At 34.6% G+C, this 19,508-nt stretch overlaps 3 protein-coding genes across 3 annotated transcripts in view; 2 read left to right on the top strand and 1 right to left on the bottom strand.

The window, feature by feature from the left end:
* The window catches only part of LOC110442850, a 47,664-nt gene extending 39,119 nt beyond the window's left edge, over positions 1 to 8,545 (top strand). Inside the window, exon 2 of the mRNA XM_021486679.1 lies at positions 8,155 to 8,545. Within this exon, the coding sequence (XP_021342354.1) occupies positions 8,192 to 8,521 (330 nt within the window). The 5' untranslated portion in view covers positions 8,155 to 8,191 and the 3' untranslated portion in view covers positions 8,522 to 8,545. The remainder of the gene's footprint in view (positions 1 to 8,154) is intronic.
* Positions 1 to 19,508, bottom strand: part of LOC110442847 (protein asunder homolog) — a 225,606-nt gene that overhangs the window by 160,662 nt on the left and 45,436 nt on the right. The window lies entirely within an intron of this gene.
* The window catches only part of LOC110442848 (FMRFamide-activated amiloride-sensitive sodium channel-like), a 72,113-nt gene that overhangs the window by 31,906 nt on the left and 20,699 nt on the right, over positions 1 to 19,508 (top strand). The gene's annotated exons all lie outside the window — the stretch shown is intronic.

Here is a 19,508-nt window from a genome sequence, read left to right as displayed (position 1 = left end):
ATTAAAAACCGTGAGTGCTATATAATATGGGCAACAAGAGTTATTCATTAAGTTTCTATAACTTATTTCATAATTGCTGAAAACTAAATGAAGTTTTAATTAAATAGCTATCAAATGGTCAAGCATGCATGCATAGATACATTGAGGCTTAGTACAAGACTCCATTCATGTGCTAGACAGTTTCTAATGTACTGAAAGGATAAGTTCTACCACAGTTAAAGGGTGGGTGGTCTCACAAGACAGGTTATACACATAGTTAAAGGGTGGGTGGTCTCACAAGACAAGTTATACACATAGTTAAAGGGTGGGTGGTCTCACAGGACAAGTTCTACTATAGTTAAAGGGTGGGTGGTCTCACAAGACAGGTTATACACATAGTGAAAGGGTGGTTGATCTCACAAGACAAGTTCTACTATAGTTAAAGGATGGGTGGTCTCACAAGACAAGTTATACACATAGTGAAAGGGTGGGTGGTCTCACAAGACAGGTTATACACATAGTCAAATGGTGGGTGGTCTCACAAGACAGGTTATACTATAGTTAAAGGATGGGTGATCTCACATGACAGGTTATAAACATAGTTAAAGGGTGGGTGGTCACACAAGACAGGTTATACACATAGTTAAAGGATGGGTGGTCTCACAAGACAAGTTCTACTATAGTAAAAGGGTGTGTGGTCTCACAAGACAGGTTATACACATAGTTAAATGGTGGGTGGTCTCACAAGACAGGTTATACACATAGTTAAAGGATGGGTGGTCTCACAAGACAGGTTATACACATAGTTAAAGGGTGGGTGGTCTCACAAGACAGGTTATACACATAGTGAAAGGGTGGTTGATCTCACAAGACAAGTTCTACTATAGTTAAAGGATGGGTGGTCTCACAAGACAAGTTATACACATAGTGAAAGGGTGGGTGGTCTCACAAGACAGGTTATACACATAGTCAAATGGTGGGTGGTCTCACAAGACAGGTTATACTATAGTTAAAGGATGGGTGATCTCACATGACAGGTTATAAACATAGTTAAAGGGTGGGTGGTCACACAAGACAGGTTATACACATAGTTAAAGGATGGGTGGTCTCACAAGACAAGTTCTACTATAGTTAAAGGATGGGTGGTCTCAAAAGACAAGTTCTACTATAGTTAAAGGAGGGGTGTTCTCACAAGAAAAGTTCTACCATAGTTAAAGGGTGGGTGGTCTCAAAGACAGGTTCTACCATAGTTAAGGGATGGGTGGTCTCATAATACAGGTTATATTGTACTGAAAGAATGGGTGGTCTCACAAGACAGGTTCTATTGTACTGAAAGGATGGGTGGTCTCACAAGACAGGTTCTATAGTACTGAAAGGATGGGTGGTCTCATAAGACAGGTTATATTGTACTGAAAGGATGGGTGGTCTCATAAGACAGGTTCTATTGTACTGAAAGAATAGGTGGTCTCACAAGACAGGTTCTATTGTACTGAAAGGATGGGTGGTCTCACAAGACAAGTTATATTGTACTGAAAGGAAGGATGGTCTCATAAGACAGGTTCTTTTGTACTGAAAGAATGGGTGGTCTCAAAAAACAGGTTCTATTGTACTGAAAGGATGGGTGGTCTCATAAGACAGGTTCTTTTGTACTGAAAGGATGGGTGGTCTCATAAGACAGGTTCTATTGTACTGAAAGGATGGGTTGTCTCACAAGATAGGTTCTATTGTACTGAAAGGATGGGTGGTCTCAAAAGACAGGTTATATTGTACTGAAAGGATGGATGGTCTCAAAAGACAGGTTCTATTGTACTGAAAGGATGGGTGGTCTCATAAGACAGGTTCTATTGTACTGAAAGGATGGGTGGTCTCAAAAGACAGGTTATATTGTACTGAAAGGATGGGTGGTCTCAAAAGACAGGTTCTATTGTACTGAAAGGATGTGTGGTCTCATAAGACAGGTTCTATTGTACTGAAAGGATGGGGGGTCTCTTAAGACAGGTTCTATTGTACTGAAAGGATGGGTGGTCTCACAAGACAGGGTCTTTGATACTTAGAGTGGATTGTAGGTCTCACATGCTGTACTGAAAGGATGGAAGGTCTCGCAATACCTATTTTTCCAGTATGCAAATTGATGGCCTTATTGACGGCCACAACCTATTACCAGCCAGTCAAGGTCAGGTATTGACCAAAGAGTTGTGCACACGAATGAAGCATAGTATGGAAATTTCATTGATAAATCATCACTTATCCCTATGAATGGAATTATAATTTCTGACTATCACAGGTCCAGTACAGGAAGCACTCAACCTCAACCATCATAAACGTCAATGGTAATTATATATGTTATGCGAAGAATAATAATATTGTTATTCTTATAAATTAATATCAATTCTTCTGACCATGCAATCAACACATGAACGTATTCAAGGTCTTACTAACGACAATAGCTACAGAACTTGACCTCAACTGACCACAAATTGTCCGGAGACTTCAAGTAAACAGGAAGAATTAGTCAATTTTAATAGAACCAATGTGATGGTACCTGAGGGTCACTTCTGGTCAAGGATACAACCCTTTGCTGAATGGTGCTAGCCCCAGCAAGGATAGTTGTGCTTGACCATTCCACAGCTGGACATATGAATATATAAATCACTCTAATGCATCATTTCCTGTCAAAAATATCAATATCCAGTGAAAGGCAACATGTCGAAATGTATTTGTAACAACCAACTGCTGTCAAGTTGATGGAACAAATCAAAATAAAAGACCTCTGTTACTTTCGCTTCAATCAACACATGTTTCATTCCATGACAAAGATGTCAAAAGCATTTAACATGGAAACATGCAGTTTAGAAGAAATGGTGATCAATCTCTTGGGCACGTTCACCGATAAACAAACACCTCACAATTACAAATTGACTTACTTAGTTGAGCTCCAGGAAATATTGATTACATTTTCATGGTATTTTTAAAATTATTCAAAACCATGGACCTAAGCATACTGGAATAATGAACAAACAAACAAAAATAAATTAATTAATAATTTTGATTTATCTTTATACCACATATCATATGTCTGACCCAAAGAAGCATTTATTGATGAAAGATAAAATGACTTCATGAAAATATCCAACAAAGGTCAAAAACATGATCCTTCACCCTAAACGTCAATTTGTAGACCTCTTAGGAACATTACGTAAATATTGATTTAAGGTCTATTGTGAGTGAATGGAATTGATGACCGTACTGATACACTTATGTCATTGAACTCACAGTCAAGATAATTACTCTCTGGTGACGTAATGTTAGGATAGGACGACAACTGGTGGCAAGACTGAGTCAATTGTGTCTTAAAATATGTCTCGAGGCTCATGGCAACCATGGTTATATGACGAATCATTGTACACATATTCTTGAAAAACTTTACAAAACAACTTTTATTATCAAAGAATTCTTCTGGTTTTTTTAAATATTTTTGCCTAAAAATGATCAATATAAAAATGCAAGCAAACTATTTTAAAGATTTTCAAATTTGGAAAAACAAAATTCCTGCTATATTTCAACCTAACAGTACTTTTAATTGAAAGATGAGAGATCGTGTTCCAAGATCAATAACGGAAATGACCGTCTTACAGCTCTTTCTCTAACCAATCATCAATGTTATTACACGGTGATTGCCGCTATTCTGTAACACGGAAGTTGTAATCAAATCTCTACAAACAATTAGATAAACTTATTGTTAAAAGCGTAGAAGTGGCTCTGTGTTAATGGACACCGAGTTCAAGTCAATGGAGAACTGAGAGGTTCATTATGAATAACTTAAAGAAGAAAGTCTGAGAAGTTAAAAGATTTGTGTATCAAATTTTTTCTTATATGTATGTTTGGAAAAGGAGTTAATAGCATAATAGGTATGTCAGTGTGCTTATTTTTCTCCCTTTAATTGGTCAAAGATATCAATTTAATACAACATGTGACTTTTCGTGTTTAACATATCTGCAGAACAATTAATGCAACATATATCTTTCAGGTGTGTTATCAGAAATCAATGAATGTTTTCACAATCAATAAAATCAAATTATATAATCCATTTTTACATCTGCACTGCAAGATATGAAACACATGGACAAATTAAGGCTTCAGGGAAAGTTATCTTTCTTGTGAATTGGGGGAAATTTCGCCAATTTTACATCAGAAACTTCACATCATGAAATTCAATTTTTCAATACAATAAGATTAAGTATACCTTAAATCATTCCTTTCTGACTGCTTATGATGAAACATTTAAAATTTCAGTAATTTTGTCTATTCAACAAATTTTATATTCAAAGACTAAAAAAATCTATAAAAACAAGAAAAAAATTGTGTGAACTCTTTGACACTTAATATATACATGTATATGTTTTATCTGGATCAAGAAATGTATACACATATAAAACGGACTTGTGCAAGTCTATCATCAGTCATTATTTCTTGTTAGCACAGAAATTAAGCATAGGGTGAAGACTTTGAGTCGGGAGCCGACCTTATAATATTAAGGAACCCCTACCGGATGTATAACAGTCCAAACAGGCCCGCATCTAGCTATAGATGTAAGTGACAATGAAAGTCGCATCAATAGGAACTCTCCTCTATTGTGAGGTGAGAAAAGTATCCAGATTTTTAGATGGTTTATTTATCCTACGACATAAACAAAACATTAAAGCTGCAATCACAGGTAACTTACCACCGAGTTCTCACAGAAATTGTGATAAAGTTTGAAACATTATGTGTCAGGGTTTTATATCATTCAACATCAAAACAAATAATAGCATTCTCTATACAGTAATAATGGAGTTTTGGTGCCAAGGTCATCATGTCTGATATGTTACAGTCTAACTTTCAACATGTGAACAAATGATTAAATGTTGGCCTTTATTATGAAGAACGTCCTTATTTCATGCCTCCAAAGAGCATGCACTTCATGAAATTTATGTTCGTTTTTTTTCTTTGGTTACCGTCATCACCAGAATTAGAGCTAATGCTTTCACACATTTCATTACTACAGGTTGTTTTTTAATTCGGTTAATTTCTCTACGTTTCCATGTGAACTTGGACCTTCTGTAGTGCTAATACATAAAGGTTTCCATTGTATAAATTTCTATCTCATAAATTAACTCCCTTTTAAGATTTCACCGTAATAATATTTTCTTAACAAGAATCCTACCATAAAAAAACTATTCTTTTTCCGCTGTAATGAATGTCTTTCCTCTTGGTTAATTCTGGGACTTTTCCTTATTACTAAGAGATCCATTAACAAAAGATGCTAATTGAAATAACATTTCTTACCAGCCCTACAACAAAAGACATAACATAACCTCAGACCTAGCTATTAAGAAAACATCTTCGTTCACTTCAAAATTAACCGGGAAGATAAATTATCCCTGTAATTCTATGATTGGCTCAAAGCAGACCAAAAGTTAAAATTGATGATTTATTTAGTAATCATAATCATATTTATTAAAGAGTAAAGGCCAAGCAAAATTAACTTCCTGTTTAAGGTCAACCATCAAGAAAAAGGGTAAGTAAAGTTTTTACTTATTTTTTTTATTGCATTGTGGCTATAAATAGTTTCTGCATAAAGGAGTTATAATTTTTCACAATCGTAAAAAATAAGGATAAGAGAAAATGAAAGAGATTTATAAAAAAACAAGAGGCCAAATGGGCCTGAATCGCTCACCTGGTATATTAATCTCACACTTGTATAATCTTAAAAGTGGACTAAAATACAACTACAGGCAGAATATCAGTGTTTGATAAATAAGAACCTATTAAAAGATTTAAACATGACGCCCCTGACCTTGAATGTCGAACAAGGACATTAGGTTGAACAGATTTTATAGTCTTCCAACCCAGAATGCTTATTTGGTTATACAGAACAAATCATTTCAAGATTTAAACATATATTGACCACTGTGACCTTGAATATGGGCGAAGGTCATTAATTTGAACAAACTTGGTAACCCTTCATCCCAGCATGTTAATGGCCAAATGTCATCCCCCTAGGCCTCTTGGTTATTCAGAAGAAGTTGCTTAAAGGTTTTAAACATATTTGACCCCAGTGACCTTGAATATAATTCAAGGTCATTCATTTGAACAAACTTGGTAGCCCTTCATTCCAGCATGTTACTGGCCAAATATCATCCCCCTAGGCCTCTTGGTTATTCAGAAGAAGTTGTTTAAATGTTTTCAACATATTTGACCCCAGTGACCTTGAATATAATTCAAGGTCATTCATTTGAACAAACTTGTTAGCCCTTCATTCCAGCATGTTACTGGCCAAATACCATCACCCTAGGCCTCTTGGTTATTCATAAGAAGTTGCTTAAAGGTTTTAAACATATTTGACCCCTGTGACTTTGAATATAAGTCAAGGTCATTTATTTGAACAAACTTGGTAGCCCTTCATCCCAACATGTTACTGGCCAAATATCATCACCCTAGGTCTCTTGGTTATTCAGAAGTTGTTTAAAGATTTTAACATATTTGACATTTGAAAAATCCAATGTTCTGTGACATTTGTTAATTACTTTTCGCTGTGTGCTTGGATTACTTAATTACAAAGTAAAAAGTTAATATTCAAATTATCGTTAAAATGAGAACTCCACTGAAATTAAGTACATTTTCAGTATTTGTAACCTGCTTAAGTGCACAAAGTTTTAAGCTCAGATGGTTTAATTTTGTGAGCTGGTTTATTTTTAAAACAGAAACAATCCTTATATTATAAGTAGTGTACCCTCTCACCTTCCCTCTATGTGATAAATTAAGAACTTAATGGAAGAAATTATATCGTTAATTTCCAAACCTTGTTCCTCTCTCAAGAAGGTAATAACAATCTGGAAATGTACAACCAATTTTTCATAGTCAAGTCTTATAATGTGAAGTACTACATATATCTGAAATAACACCCTCAACATCCATATGTAAAACATGCAAAGCCACTTCAATTTCAAATTCCAGCCATTTATTATTCTTTTATCAATTACTTTGTACTTTTGGATGTTTTTACAAACTGATCTATTCAGAAATGTTAACAATCACAAAAACAACTTTAAATATTTCTAAACTTTTCTGCACAGAAATGTTATCACCATAAAAAAAAATCCAATCATTTCACAGGGTATTTAGGCTTACAAATGACTGAACTGATTGATTATGATGAGGTAATTTAAATTATTGAAATGCTGCAAATGCTTCAAGGGAGATAATTTTAACACAAATCACAGGTGAATATGCCTTAATCTGAAGGGGAGATAACTAGCACAAAGGCACAGGTATAATATATATATGGTAGTAAATATATATGCCTGAGAAGTATAACCTTAACACAAATAACAGTTGAATTAAGAATAGTATATAATTAAGGGAGATAACTCTAACACAAATCACAGGTGAATAAAATAACATATAACCGTATGAAAGATACCTAACACAAAACACAGGTGTCAAAGTTAGCATGTACCCCTTAGGTAAATGGAAGTGTTAACTAGAAAATAATAAAAAGTTCTAAATAAATTCCATAGAAATTAATTTTGACAGATCATTACAATGATGGTAGCCAATTCATGCAAGCAAACAGACTGATAGATGGAAAATAGAAACAAAAATATCTTCCAAATATGAGAGAGCACTTAGTTTTTTTAAGAAAGAATACTTATAATATATTTAACCGTCGAAATTTCTTACAACAAACTCATATTTCTCATAAATCTCATTGATAGTCACCTTTTGCAGGGTCTCTATACTTTGAACATAACAATGTTTCAGAGAACTAGAATATGGCTTTCTTTCTTTAGTGATTCCCCATTTTCACTACTTTACAAACTGTTAATGGACAGAGAAATTAAAACCACATGGAAATCAAAAATAAACAACAAGGATTTAAACAATTGTAATGAAGCAGGGCAATGCAGACCTCTTGGGACCCGTCAAAGTTTTACAAAAAAACGTCCTGGTATCTTCAGTAACTCAGTTTCAGGTTTTGTGTGGTAAAGAGATCTCGATCTCCGTAAGCTGTGATTGACAGAAACGTCATGATCTGTAGCTTCAAGGGGAAGTCAGCTGTGATTGACAGAAACATTATGATCTGTAGCTTCAAGGGGAGTCAGCTGAGATTGACAGAAACATCATGATCTGTAGATTCAAGGAGAAGTCAGCCGAGATTGACAGAAACATCATGATCGGTAGCTTCAAGGGAAAGTCAGCTGTGATTGACAGAAACATCATGATCTGTAGATTCAAGGAGAAGTCAGCTGTGATCGACAGAAACATCATGATCTGTAGCTTCAAGGGGAAGTCAGCTGAGATTGACAGACACATCATGATCTGTAGCTTCAAGGGGAAGTCAGATGTGATCGACAGAAACATCATGATCTGTAGCTTCAAGGGGAAGTCAGCTGAGATTGACAGACACATCATGATCTGTAGCTTCAAGGGGAAGACAGCTGTGATCGACAGAAACATCATGATCTGTGCAGCTTCAAAGGGAAGTCAGTTTCCAGACTAATGGTCTTCCTAACTCAGTTACATATTTTTGGAAGCAAAGTGTATTACAGTAATGGTCTTCTGGCTAAGAATACATCATGACATTTCAGATTATAATGCCGTAAATGTTCATTTCTGTTACGATTTCAATTTCCTCAAGATATTTAATGAAGATTTGTTCAAATCATAGAAAGGATATTGTCAGAAATTTACCCTAAACATTCATTTCTGTTACGATTTCAATTTCCTCAAGATATTTAATGAAGATTTGTTCAAATCATAGAAAGGGTATTATCAGAAATTTAAACAGGTTTTAAAGACCAAACTTTTCTGATAAAGTGTGATTATTTGGAATTTGTACTTTGATGGAAATTATTTGTAGAATAATGGACAATATGAAAGAAATCAGCTACAACGGTTTTTTGTTTTTAACCTTTTCATTATTTTTCTTTATGTCGAAGCTAACAGCTAGTGCTTTAAAGAATTAAGCCAAATCATGAAAATTGTTTTACAGATTTTCTATTTGTGAAACCAAGACTTTTTGAATAGAGGCAGCATGTATCTTTACCATGAGTTAGGATGCTACATGTAAATTTAGGTTAAAATATCCAGGCAGTCTTCTTTTGACTTGTAAGGACCGAAACCACAATGCTAATCCAGTATTGTGTATCTGTAAAATGTTGACCTTAGTACAGCATGCTGACAAGTCATATCAAGTGGATTCTATACCGTTAAGGTTGACAATAATAATCATTTAAAACCAACGTACAAACAAAAATCTAGAGCTGCAATGTTGAAATATGAGGTAATGCAAAACCTTTCTTCGTGTAGACATTTTTTTCACTTAAGTGTGTATTTAGCACTCAAAGAGTCTTATATCTGTTTGAACCTAATGGGATTTAAACACATTTTTTTCATTTTTTTGCTGGCAATGTTTCAAAATTGAATAAACTACACACCCTGATCCTTATTGCCACTTTCTGATACATTGACATCTATATCCATAATTGTGCCACATCGATACGTGGACATTCAACCAACCGCACATTTGCAATAACGATTCTTCAACAGTCATGACAGACGGTCATATCGGAGTCCATGGCAAAGGGAAAACCCTCAATCTGCTTCGCGTGTGATGTGATATTATTGGATTTTTAGGAGAATGTGATTGTATAAAACATTTATATTTTCCAAAGCCAAAAGTGCATCTCACTTTAAATGCATCTGCAAAGGCTAGAGTTAGTTATCTGTGATCATTCTGTAGCAATGCTCTACGTCACCTCATGATCACTCTACGAGACGATAAATCCTCTCCTGACCGTGTCATATATATACAACGGTTTGTAAGCTTCTTCACAAAAAAATACATTTCTTTCATTCATTTTATACCCTTAGTCTTGTACGATTCTCAGTATTTTTCTTTCTTATTTTTAAATGTGTACTGTTTCGCATTTGGACACATAGATGTTTTTGTTATGAAGTTTTTCCAAAAATATATTACAACATAGGATTTACAACACCAAAAGCTTTCCAAACTTTCACCAAATATTATCCTGGCAATTTTTCCCCGCCATAATTGGTATTGCTTTGGCTTTGGGTTCTTTGTTATGTTTCGGGTATTTGGTCCAGTTGTTTCCTGATCTATTGTCGAATAAAAGGTAACAGAGGCCTGTATCATCCCTCGAATTTAAAGTCTAAATGTGAAATGACAGGAATTAGAAGAGACGGGTCAATGAACATGTATCACACAATGATCCATCAAAGATTTAGATTTTTTGTCGACTACTTCAACAGTTTGGTCATAGACATACCGCATCTACTCCAATGAACACTCCAGTGCAACTGATTGAAGTCTTTGAAACTAATTGATGTTTATCTATTGTCCCTAAACAAAAACTTTATTCAGGGATATATGTTTGTCGGATGTCTAATGCACTTACTTGATTAACCGTTACTTGGGAAACAAACCTATTTTTTGACAAGAACATGTCAACCTCAAAGCTGCAACATGCTCAATTGTTTATTCGTTATAAAAACTGTAACAGAACAAATGCATTAACTTTATACAACTTTTTTTTTTAATTGTTGGAAGAAATATCAATATTTTTGTAGGCATTGTTTAAATATGATTGGTTAAAACCTTAGACATGCATATTTTGTTTCAGTTCAAAAAATCATTTGGTAAATTCATACAAAAATGTCGCTGATTTGAATTTCATTTTCATGTGTCTTTTAACCTTGACAGACTAATATCGAACCAAATCCTAGTGGAACATATTTTTTCATTTTAAATGTATTAAAGGGGCATCACGGTGAAGTAACTTTATTTTTTGTCTTTTTTTCAAATACTACATAAACATATCAAGTGAGACTCCTTATGGAAAATGACGATCGGATTTGGCTGAAATAGATTCATAAAAATGTTTAAATCTAAGAAAATCATCGGTATTTCTACCTGTCTGACCAACGTTTTGTTCAGGGATTTCCCTCTACTGGCGCATGCGCATAGCACACCATTTCTTTGTAAACAAAATGACTGGCCGTGTGAAGTAAGCGAAAGAAAAGTGTTGTACCGTGTCAGCTACGAAACGAAAAGTTGCCAAATGGTCAAAAGATAGCGCAAGGAGTACGTTACGGAATCATTATTGCAGGTGGGCAGTATTCAAAGGAGAAAATAACTGCCGTAGCAGTTAGTACGGTGCATGTATTCTTCCGGATAGCCGGTTAAGCTGAAATGGAATCGACAGAAATGCTAGCGCTGTTTATGTTATGAATAAATATCTAAAACTATTAAGCTCGCTAGTATCTTTGTCTGAGTTTGAACACAGATGAACTTAGTTTAATATGTTAATGGGCATGTATTGGAGAGAGTTTACTTTGTGTTTCTATAATTATACAGTGGTTTATGCGAAAGGAAGGGATAAGTGACTGGTTAGTTTGATTTTTCCATGAGGCCCTCCAAGGGATAACTGTTGTGATGGCCCACGGCGTATTTTCTGGGTCACCGAGATACGTGTTATCGAAGTCCGTGGATTTACATAATTTATAATATTACCGGGTTCAATAAAATGGTATGATTTAATTATATTGCTGAATTAAACGATTATTTTTGTTTTTACATGCAAGATTTAAATTAGTGCTAATATGAATACCCGGCCTCCTCTGCCCCGGCAACATATAAAAAAAATCAGAAAGGTTTGTCCCTTGGTGTAGGGAAGGTGTTTAGACACGTACCATCTGTACCGGCCACATTCCGGTACTAAATTCAATATATATTTAAATATATCTACTTTATGTTTATGCCTATTATCATTGTTGACATTTAATTGTAAATGTATGACGGGAGAAGGCTGTAAAAACTTGTGCCCCATCCCTTGTTTAATTTTATTGGCAACACATTTATGTTTAAAGCTAAATAAATTTAAATTCTGAATATTGGCAAGTGTGCAATTAACTTCTAATGATGAATAATTACTGTTCAATAAGTTTGAATACGGACTTATAAATCATATAACTTGGTTTCATAGTGCGGTAAGAAGTTGCAGTTGCCTAACGGCCCCTCTCTGGGGGCCTCTTTGGAAACCGTTTCATCTCGCTCGCACCACTTGTGTTTACTGCCTAGTCAGGTGACGTTATCGGCGCTATTTTTAGCAGGGCTTTCCTGAACAATTCAAGTGGTCAAACTGGACATTTGGAACGGACTATGAATATGGGGATAGCGTTGTAACATAAGTGGAAGTGCATACAATACATACATTCATTAAAAAAAAAACGCCTTTTCACGTGATGTCCCTTTAATAACACATGATATTTAATAACACATGATATTTAATAACACATGATATTTAATCAACATGTTGTTGAAACTTTCCTTCTTTTTTGGTGACATGTAGACAATATATGGTGTGGAATGTATCACGGATCTTTGGTGACATGTAGACAATATATGGTGTGGAATGTACCACGGATCTTTGGTGACATGTAGACAATATATGGTGTGGAATGTACCACGGACCAAATTTTTATTTCTAGACATTTAAAGATAACTCAGACTCTTTCCAACCCTAGACGAAGAGTCCTTTATGATGTTAGTTTCTATTCCATTCTATTCTATTCTGACAGCTGTCAGACTTGACAGATTACAGACTAAATCTATAAATAGAATCGGCTTTGATGCAATCATAAAATGCCAATGTTTTTCCCATCTGAAGGGTTTCATTTTGATATTCCAGCAGTTAAATAGCTTTTTGATGTACATTTTACATCCAGCGAGCCGATATATTACAGATCAATATTAGATCTAACTTGGTATTTGTTCAGGATATCGACCCCTCTGTCTATTCCTTTTTGGAATTGCTCAATCTTCGACAATTCTCTATGTTCCTTCATCTAGTATTCTCTGCACTTCCCTAAGTTCCAAAATCATTCCCTCAGTTTTTTCATGCTAAACTTTCTGTTGGTGTGTCTATCGATATGTCAACACTTCTACATGACAATTGACCTGATGTCATTTCTCTTAAAAATGCCTGAATTATCTTATGCTTAAACCCAATGTGACTATTATTTCCCAGGTTTTTTTTGCATACACATATCCTAAAAAATGTTGCATTTAATGTGTTATGAGTGTTTTCAAGTATGTTTTTAACATCTACATGAAGATACTTGTTGAAAGATCCAATTAATTGTAATTGTTACCTGATTTGTGTGGTGTCTATAAATAGACATACACTGTAGGGTTAAAGTAAAATCTGGACTCCACACAAGTGTGACTATAATATCATACTGATATTTCTTATTTATGAGTTCATATCTACATTAATACCCCACAGAGTTTTATTTGGGAACCAGCATACAAAAGATCGTTTTATGTCTTTCTTTTATTTCTGAATTAAAATTGCCTTGAATGTCAACAAAGGGTTTCCTCTATAAATAGTCAACTCTAATCTTCTCTAAATCAGCCGTATTTCTTTTATTTCATTTTGTCCTTCCTCTCTCGCTTCCTGTCTTTTTTAAAGAATTTTAAACCCCAATTCAGAAGTCAAGTATAACAGAAGATAATGTTTCACAGTAAAACATTTAATTAAAATTGTTTAAACATGATTTGACAAACATGATGAAAACATCATATCAATCTTTTCCTGCACTTAAACAATCTTTAAAGGTAAGTGGAAAACAACAAAGATACGTGATCAAGTAATTCCAGACAACTCGCATCGCTTGAGATATTTTCACCACTTCAACTTACGATCTGAAAGAAAATTGATCATTATAAACGCTCAACTCCTAAATACTCAAGGGACAGTTAACAGTTCATTTTTTTTAATACTTTAAAGACGTCATACCCAGACACAATCTGTCAAAAAGGTAGAAATTTAAGAGCGTGCTTTATACTTTCAAAAGTGGTGAAAATAAAATGTTCAGTTGCCCACGTGAATTCTATATTTTAGTCAAGATCTATCATATCACGTAAGCTATTGTATTTTATATTCGAAATATCGACCCCCGATCTCATGTGACGCTGCATACATGTAAGATATCGGTCATAAAGATGCCATACAAGCCGCACAACAAAACAAATACATTCATTAAAGTCAATAATACCCCAAAAGTTGTCTTTATACACACTCTTACCTTAACTTCATGCTTCAAGACATTGCATGCATTACATTATATAATATTCAAAATTCTTAAAGATTTAAAAAAAAAAATCCTACCAACTTCTAAAACATTCAAATATGTAGAATATCTGAATACATAGCAAATAAATAGTCTGGTGTTTCTTTCCACATAGGCAGACATCAAAAAAGTTTGCACATTCTGAAATATTTGGACTTCCAATGTGAACAAAATGATGAGAAGAGGAAAGTCTTGCTATTAAAAAAGCAAAGCTGCTTTTATGATCTGGCATTAACAAATCATGTTTACTTGAGGCATGTTTTAATGTATTCACCGAAATTCTAGACATTTTCCTACAAAAACAAAAGAAACAATCACAAACATCGCCTGTTGCAATTCAGCCTTCTTGTCTGCAATGATGTGGTAAAGAACTGTTTTGTAGAATATTTAACCAGGCTTTTGAACTCGACAAAAGACTTCCAATTTTACAACCCTGTATGAGCATGTTGGACATTTTATTGTTGCAATTTGGTCAAGTTCAATATCTGTAAGTGCTGTATATTTCAATATCACCAAATTTAATTTAATGGTCAGCAGCCAAATTATATTAAATGGTCAGCAAAACAGCAAAGGTTGACCTTTAAATAGCAACAGTGATCATAGGATTGACCTTGGGACCCTGACATACAAACTCATAAGAGGTATTCTCATACTTGACCTTTGTATAGACTATGATGAAAATCTGTTAGAAAATGTCAGTTGGTAGACAATGCAATTTGCGAGAAAAAGACAAGTACAGGACAGGATGGAAATGGATAACACTATATACCATCCCCTGCCCCTGTACCCCTTTCTCCCACCGCCACTTCTCCTACACACCTCCCTCACCACCACCCCATCCCCAACCAACAATGTTGAAGGGCATAAAAATGACCAGAATAGTCAGAGCCACAGTTGTCCCATAAACATTTTTAAAATGGACCGAGATATGGAAACAGAGATGTCCATCATCTTTTCTTTTAGGAACCTACGTTTTTCAAACTCCAAAAAAAGTTTTCAGTATATATATTACCCCTTGCCCCAATTCATTTACACTGTTTCCACAACAAAGGCTTTCCTGCAGTAAACTATTCCACTTCTCCCTATCGAGGGCAGCACTACTATTTTTTAGCACTGTTTTCGCAGCTCACAACAGCGGGCCATTATCAACGAAACCACCTGACTACACATCACTTTCCTACTGAAAGTCTTACCTGCTTAAATACTAAAGGAAAGTTGATATATTCATCTAAAGTTATTCATTCTTGTTCAAAATGTTAAAAATTGGTTCAAATTTTAAGAGTCTTTAATTGAAAGCACTAAATCATTTTCTTTTAAATCTCATCAAAAATCTAAAAACAAGTGACCGAGGGACCTATATTGCTGACCAGACACTCTAATGATGTGGAAAAATAATTCAATGATGTAGTGCTAATCTCAGCCAATCAAAGCACTCTGGTGGTCATATTGGAGATACAACTGCCAAACATTATCACATGAAATTTTCATGATTTTGACCAAAAATAAAAAAATTGAACTTACAGGGATTTATAAATCCTAGTCATGAGGAGAAACTTAATATTCGCAGCTACTGTCTCCAATGCTGACTTCCTTTTAAATCAATTTGTCAATCTATGATGGACCACTCCATGTATTAATTGTATGCACTTAGCCCCTGTGACCTTGAATATGGATCAAGATAATTTATTTGAACGAACCTGATAATTCTTCACCCACTACAGGTAAAATATCATTACTCCTGGCCTCATGGTTCATTGACAGAAATTGTAAACATATTTCAGCAAATCTAACACCTGTGACCCTTAATGCACATGTATCAAGATCAAATATTTTGAAAAGTTTTTGAAAACAGGTGAAATACTTGCAGTGGAAATTTGAAGTATTCGGTAGGAAAATTCCTGATCCAGTTTTCATAAAAAGATAACAATTAACAAACTCTGACAGTGCTTTGGTTATAAGATCTTGATCCATCTGACATCCAGGTTTCAGTGTTTTTAAAAAACTATACTGCTTTAGGAACAAGGAAAAGTTAAAAAATAATGCCAAATGTAATTATGTCTGCTTACAGAACCCACACCTATCCCTGGACCAATAAATTAAGACTTCAGTTGTAGAAACAGATTTCATCAAAACACATCCTGTGTTTCACGGCATCTGATTGGTCGATAAAAATATGCAATGATGTTTCATCCAATGAAACGACATGTTACAAAAGATTACAGTTCATCACTTTGTAGCTTTTTCACATTCTCTGCATTCTCAGAAAACGATGTAAACTTCAAACTTGGGACACATGATTGAATGATCTAAGAATTTACTAAGATGTTTTCAAAATCAAAGCTTTGATAAGATTAAGGTAAATTTGTACTAACATGACATTCTTTACGACTAATATTAATTCGGAGCAGAATATAGACTAGCGGCCGACGGCAACTACAGGTCAATCTAGCCTCTAGGCTTATTTGATGACGTACGATCGTAGAGCACTGCCGGAATTGAGCAAGTATTTTAGCTGCATATTTCAATGAAAAAAACAAATAAAACGCGATCACTTCACTGTTAATAAAGAAAAGTTGTGTCAATTACAAATATTTTTATCCAACGATCTTCTTTTTAATACCATATCACTTGGACATTTAAATACGGTCATTTCCAGGTTTTGACATCTGAAATAGTCAGAAAAACATGTTTTCTCTTAATGTCATATTCCGGTTAATATCACATTTTCACCTGACAAATCAGAAGTGATATTAAGTGAAATCTACTGTATATATTTTCAGGTGGGTTTTTTTCACTGTCAGGTTTCCATGGCAACAGTTTCTAACCAAATTAATGGTACATTGATTTCTGAATAGGAGAGAATTGCTGATACCAAAGTTGTTACAAATCTTAAAAGTAATTTGAGCTTAAAATGTATGCAAAGCGGGAACAAAGAGCTTTTGCGAATGCTGTCATTTTTTTGATATGTAACAAATTGCTTTACCATAGAAAAAATCATACAACATATTTTAAACCTTAATTAAATATATTAATGTAAAGATTGTACATAACATGTATTGTATAGGGTTGCAAGAGGGCTATAAAGCAGTTTATGAGTATATATATTAGATGGTATAATAATATAACAGACTCGAGCAAAGCTGAGGTCCAATACAGATTTCCTTGGCCAGACCAAACACTGCTACATGGTTGAAAGTATTGCACTTTTTGTGATATTATACTGAATCTACAATCTAATGGTATAAATAACATAAATATGAAAACTGGTGATACACTGCTTATCAGTCAAATGAAATAGGGGAGACACTTTAATAAATGAAATAGGGGAGACAACAGGGGAGACAACTCTTACACAAATTATGTCATAGAACTGTAAATTATTCGGCCCAGAGTTGCAAGTATTACGAAAAAATAGAGTGGCTTTGTAGGTGTACTTTGATCAAAGCAAGGACACATATGCATGGGGTGTAATACACTTGTATATGAAAATAGGCTATGGATGTATTTGAATACGTTTTAAAGGTAAATGATTTCCTAGGATTTTCTTAAATAGCTCAAAAGATTATAATCTAATAGTTAGGTAGGTAAACATTATTTTACAAAATGTTTTTTGTAAAGTTATAAAGACACGTCTTTTAAAACCTTACAGAGTTTGTTTAAAATAAGCCAACAAAAAAAGAGGAATTCAATTTTAACTCATAGCAATCTATACAGGTTCATGTGAATTTTGACTATTTCTCTCTGTTTTAAACATAGATTTTGTGACTAATCCCGTATTAATATTCCATGTGAGATTTCTCTGTGACCCCCCTAAAATGAGATAAGTACAGCTGTGTTCTGACGTCATAGACATACAGACCTAAGTACCTGTTGTGACAGCACTAGTCTTGGGTTTAGATTTCGTTATAAGTATTGATAGATGCTATTTGTTTAAATGTCAAGGTAAAAGTCTAAACCAAAATATCTTGGGTAATTCCCTAGAAAGTTAGCAGTGATGATCTTGCAATCATCTGGAATGCCGCTCTCTTCTTCTTAGTACTACAACCTATAGCTTACATAGTGGATATCTAATGATGTACTGTTGAATACTATAGATAACTCCATGAGAATAGAAGCATCAATTTATTGAAAATATTGGTATATTCTGCCACACAAATATTCTTTGACGCCAAGTTCTAATGCATCACATTTGACAACACAAACATAAATATGCATACTATCTAAAACCCACACCTTTATATACTGTCTAAACCCTACACCTTTATATACTGTCTAAACCCTTCACCTTTATATACTCTCTAAACCCTATACATTTATATAATGTCTAAACCCTAAACTTTTATATACTGTCTAGACCCTACACCTTTATATATTCTCTAAACCCTACACCTTTATATACTGTCTATACCCTTCACCTTTATATACTCTCTAAACCTACACCTTTATATTTACTGTCTAAACCCTACACCTTTATATTTACTGTCTAAACCCTACACCTATATATACTGTCTAAACCCTACACCTTTATATTTACTGTCTAAACCCTACACCTATATATAATCTCTAAACCCTACACCTTTATATATACTGTCTAAACCCTACACCTTTATATACTGTCTAAACCCTACACCTTTATATACTGTCTAAACCCTTCACCTATATATACTCTCTAAACACTACACCTATATATACTGTCTATACCCTTCACATACTCTCTAAACCCAACACCTATATTTATTGTCTAAAGTCTACACCTGTATACTGTCTTAACCTTGATACATGTACATGCTATTTTAACCCTAAACGTTAATATACTGTCTTAACTCCTTGCAGCTTATTCTGTCTATCATAAACACTGGTCTATACCCAGACTTATCGTAGCAGCTCAGAAGAGATTCTGCCTGTCCGAATCCATCACTAGATACACAAAGCTAGCAGCAGGAATCAATTGGCTCCAATAAAAAGTTTTGCTTAACCATGTGGAATAATAACTACCGCCTCACAAGTAATATGTCTTTAGAACAAATACATCATACACACTATTGGTTACGGTCTTTCTCCTACATCATGCTCATTGTCTGAGATTGCTGTTAGAGAGGAGGGGCACCTGAGTACAATGCTGGACCCTCCCACTGGTTACAGGACCGACCCTCCTATTACTACAAGGCTTCCCTACCAACACCAGTCTCAGCAGGGGATGTACATATCAATTAGTCCTGACGTAAACACTTCTCCTATGTTAGCTTTGTGTACTCTTCAGAGTATGCCAGTGTTCACAGTCTCTAGGCTCCATCAGTACCAGTATGCCTTGTCAAACTACCTCCCTGGGCTTA

Source organism: Mizuhopecten yessoensis, unplaced genomic scaffold (assembly GCF_002113885.1).
Source record: "Mizuhopecten yessoensis strain PY_sf001 unplaced genomic scaffold, ASM211388v2 scaffold716305, whole genome shotgun sequence".
NCBI classification, from domain to species: domain Eukaryota; kingdom Metazoa; phylum Mollusca; class Bivalvia; order Pectinida; family Pectinidae; genus Mizuhopecten; species Mizuhopecten yessoensis.
This window is presented reverse-complemented; position numbering and strand designations above follow the sequence as displayed.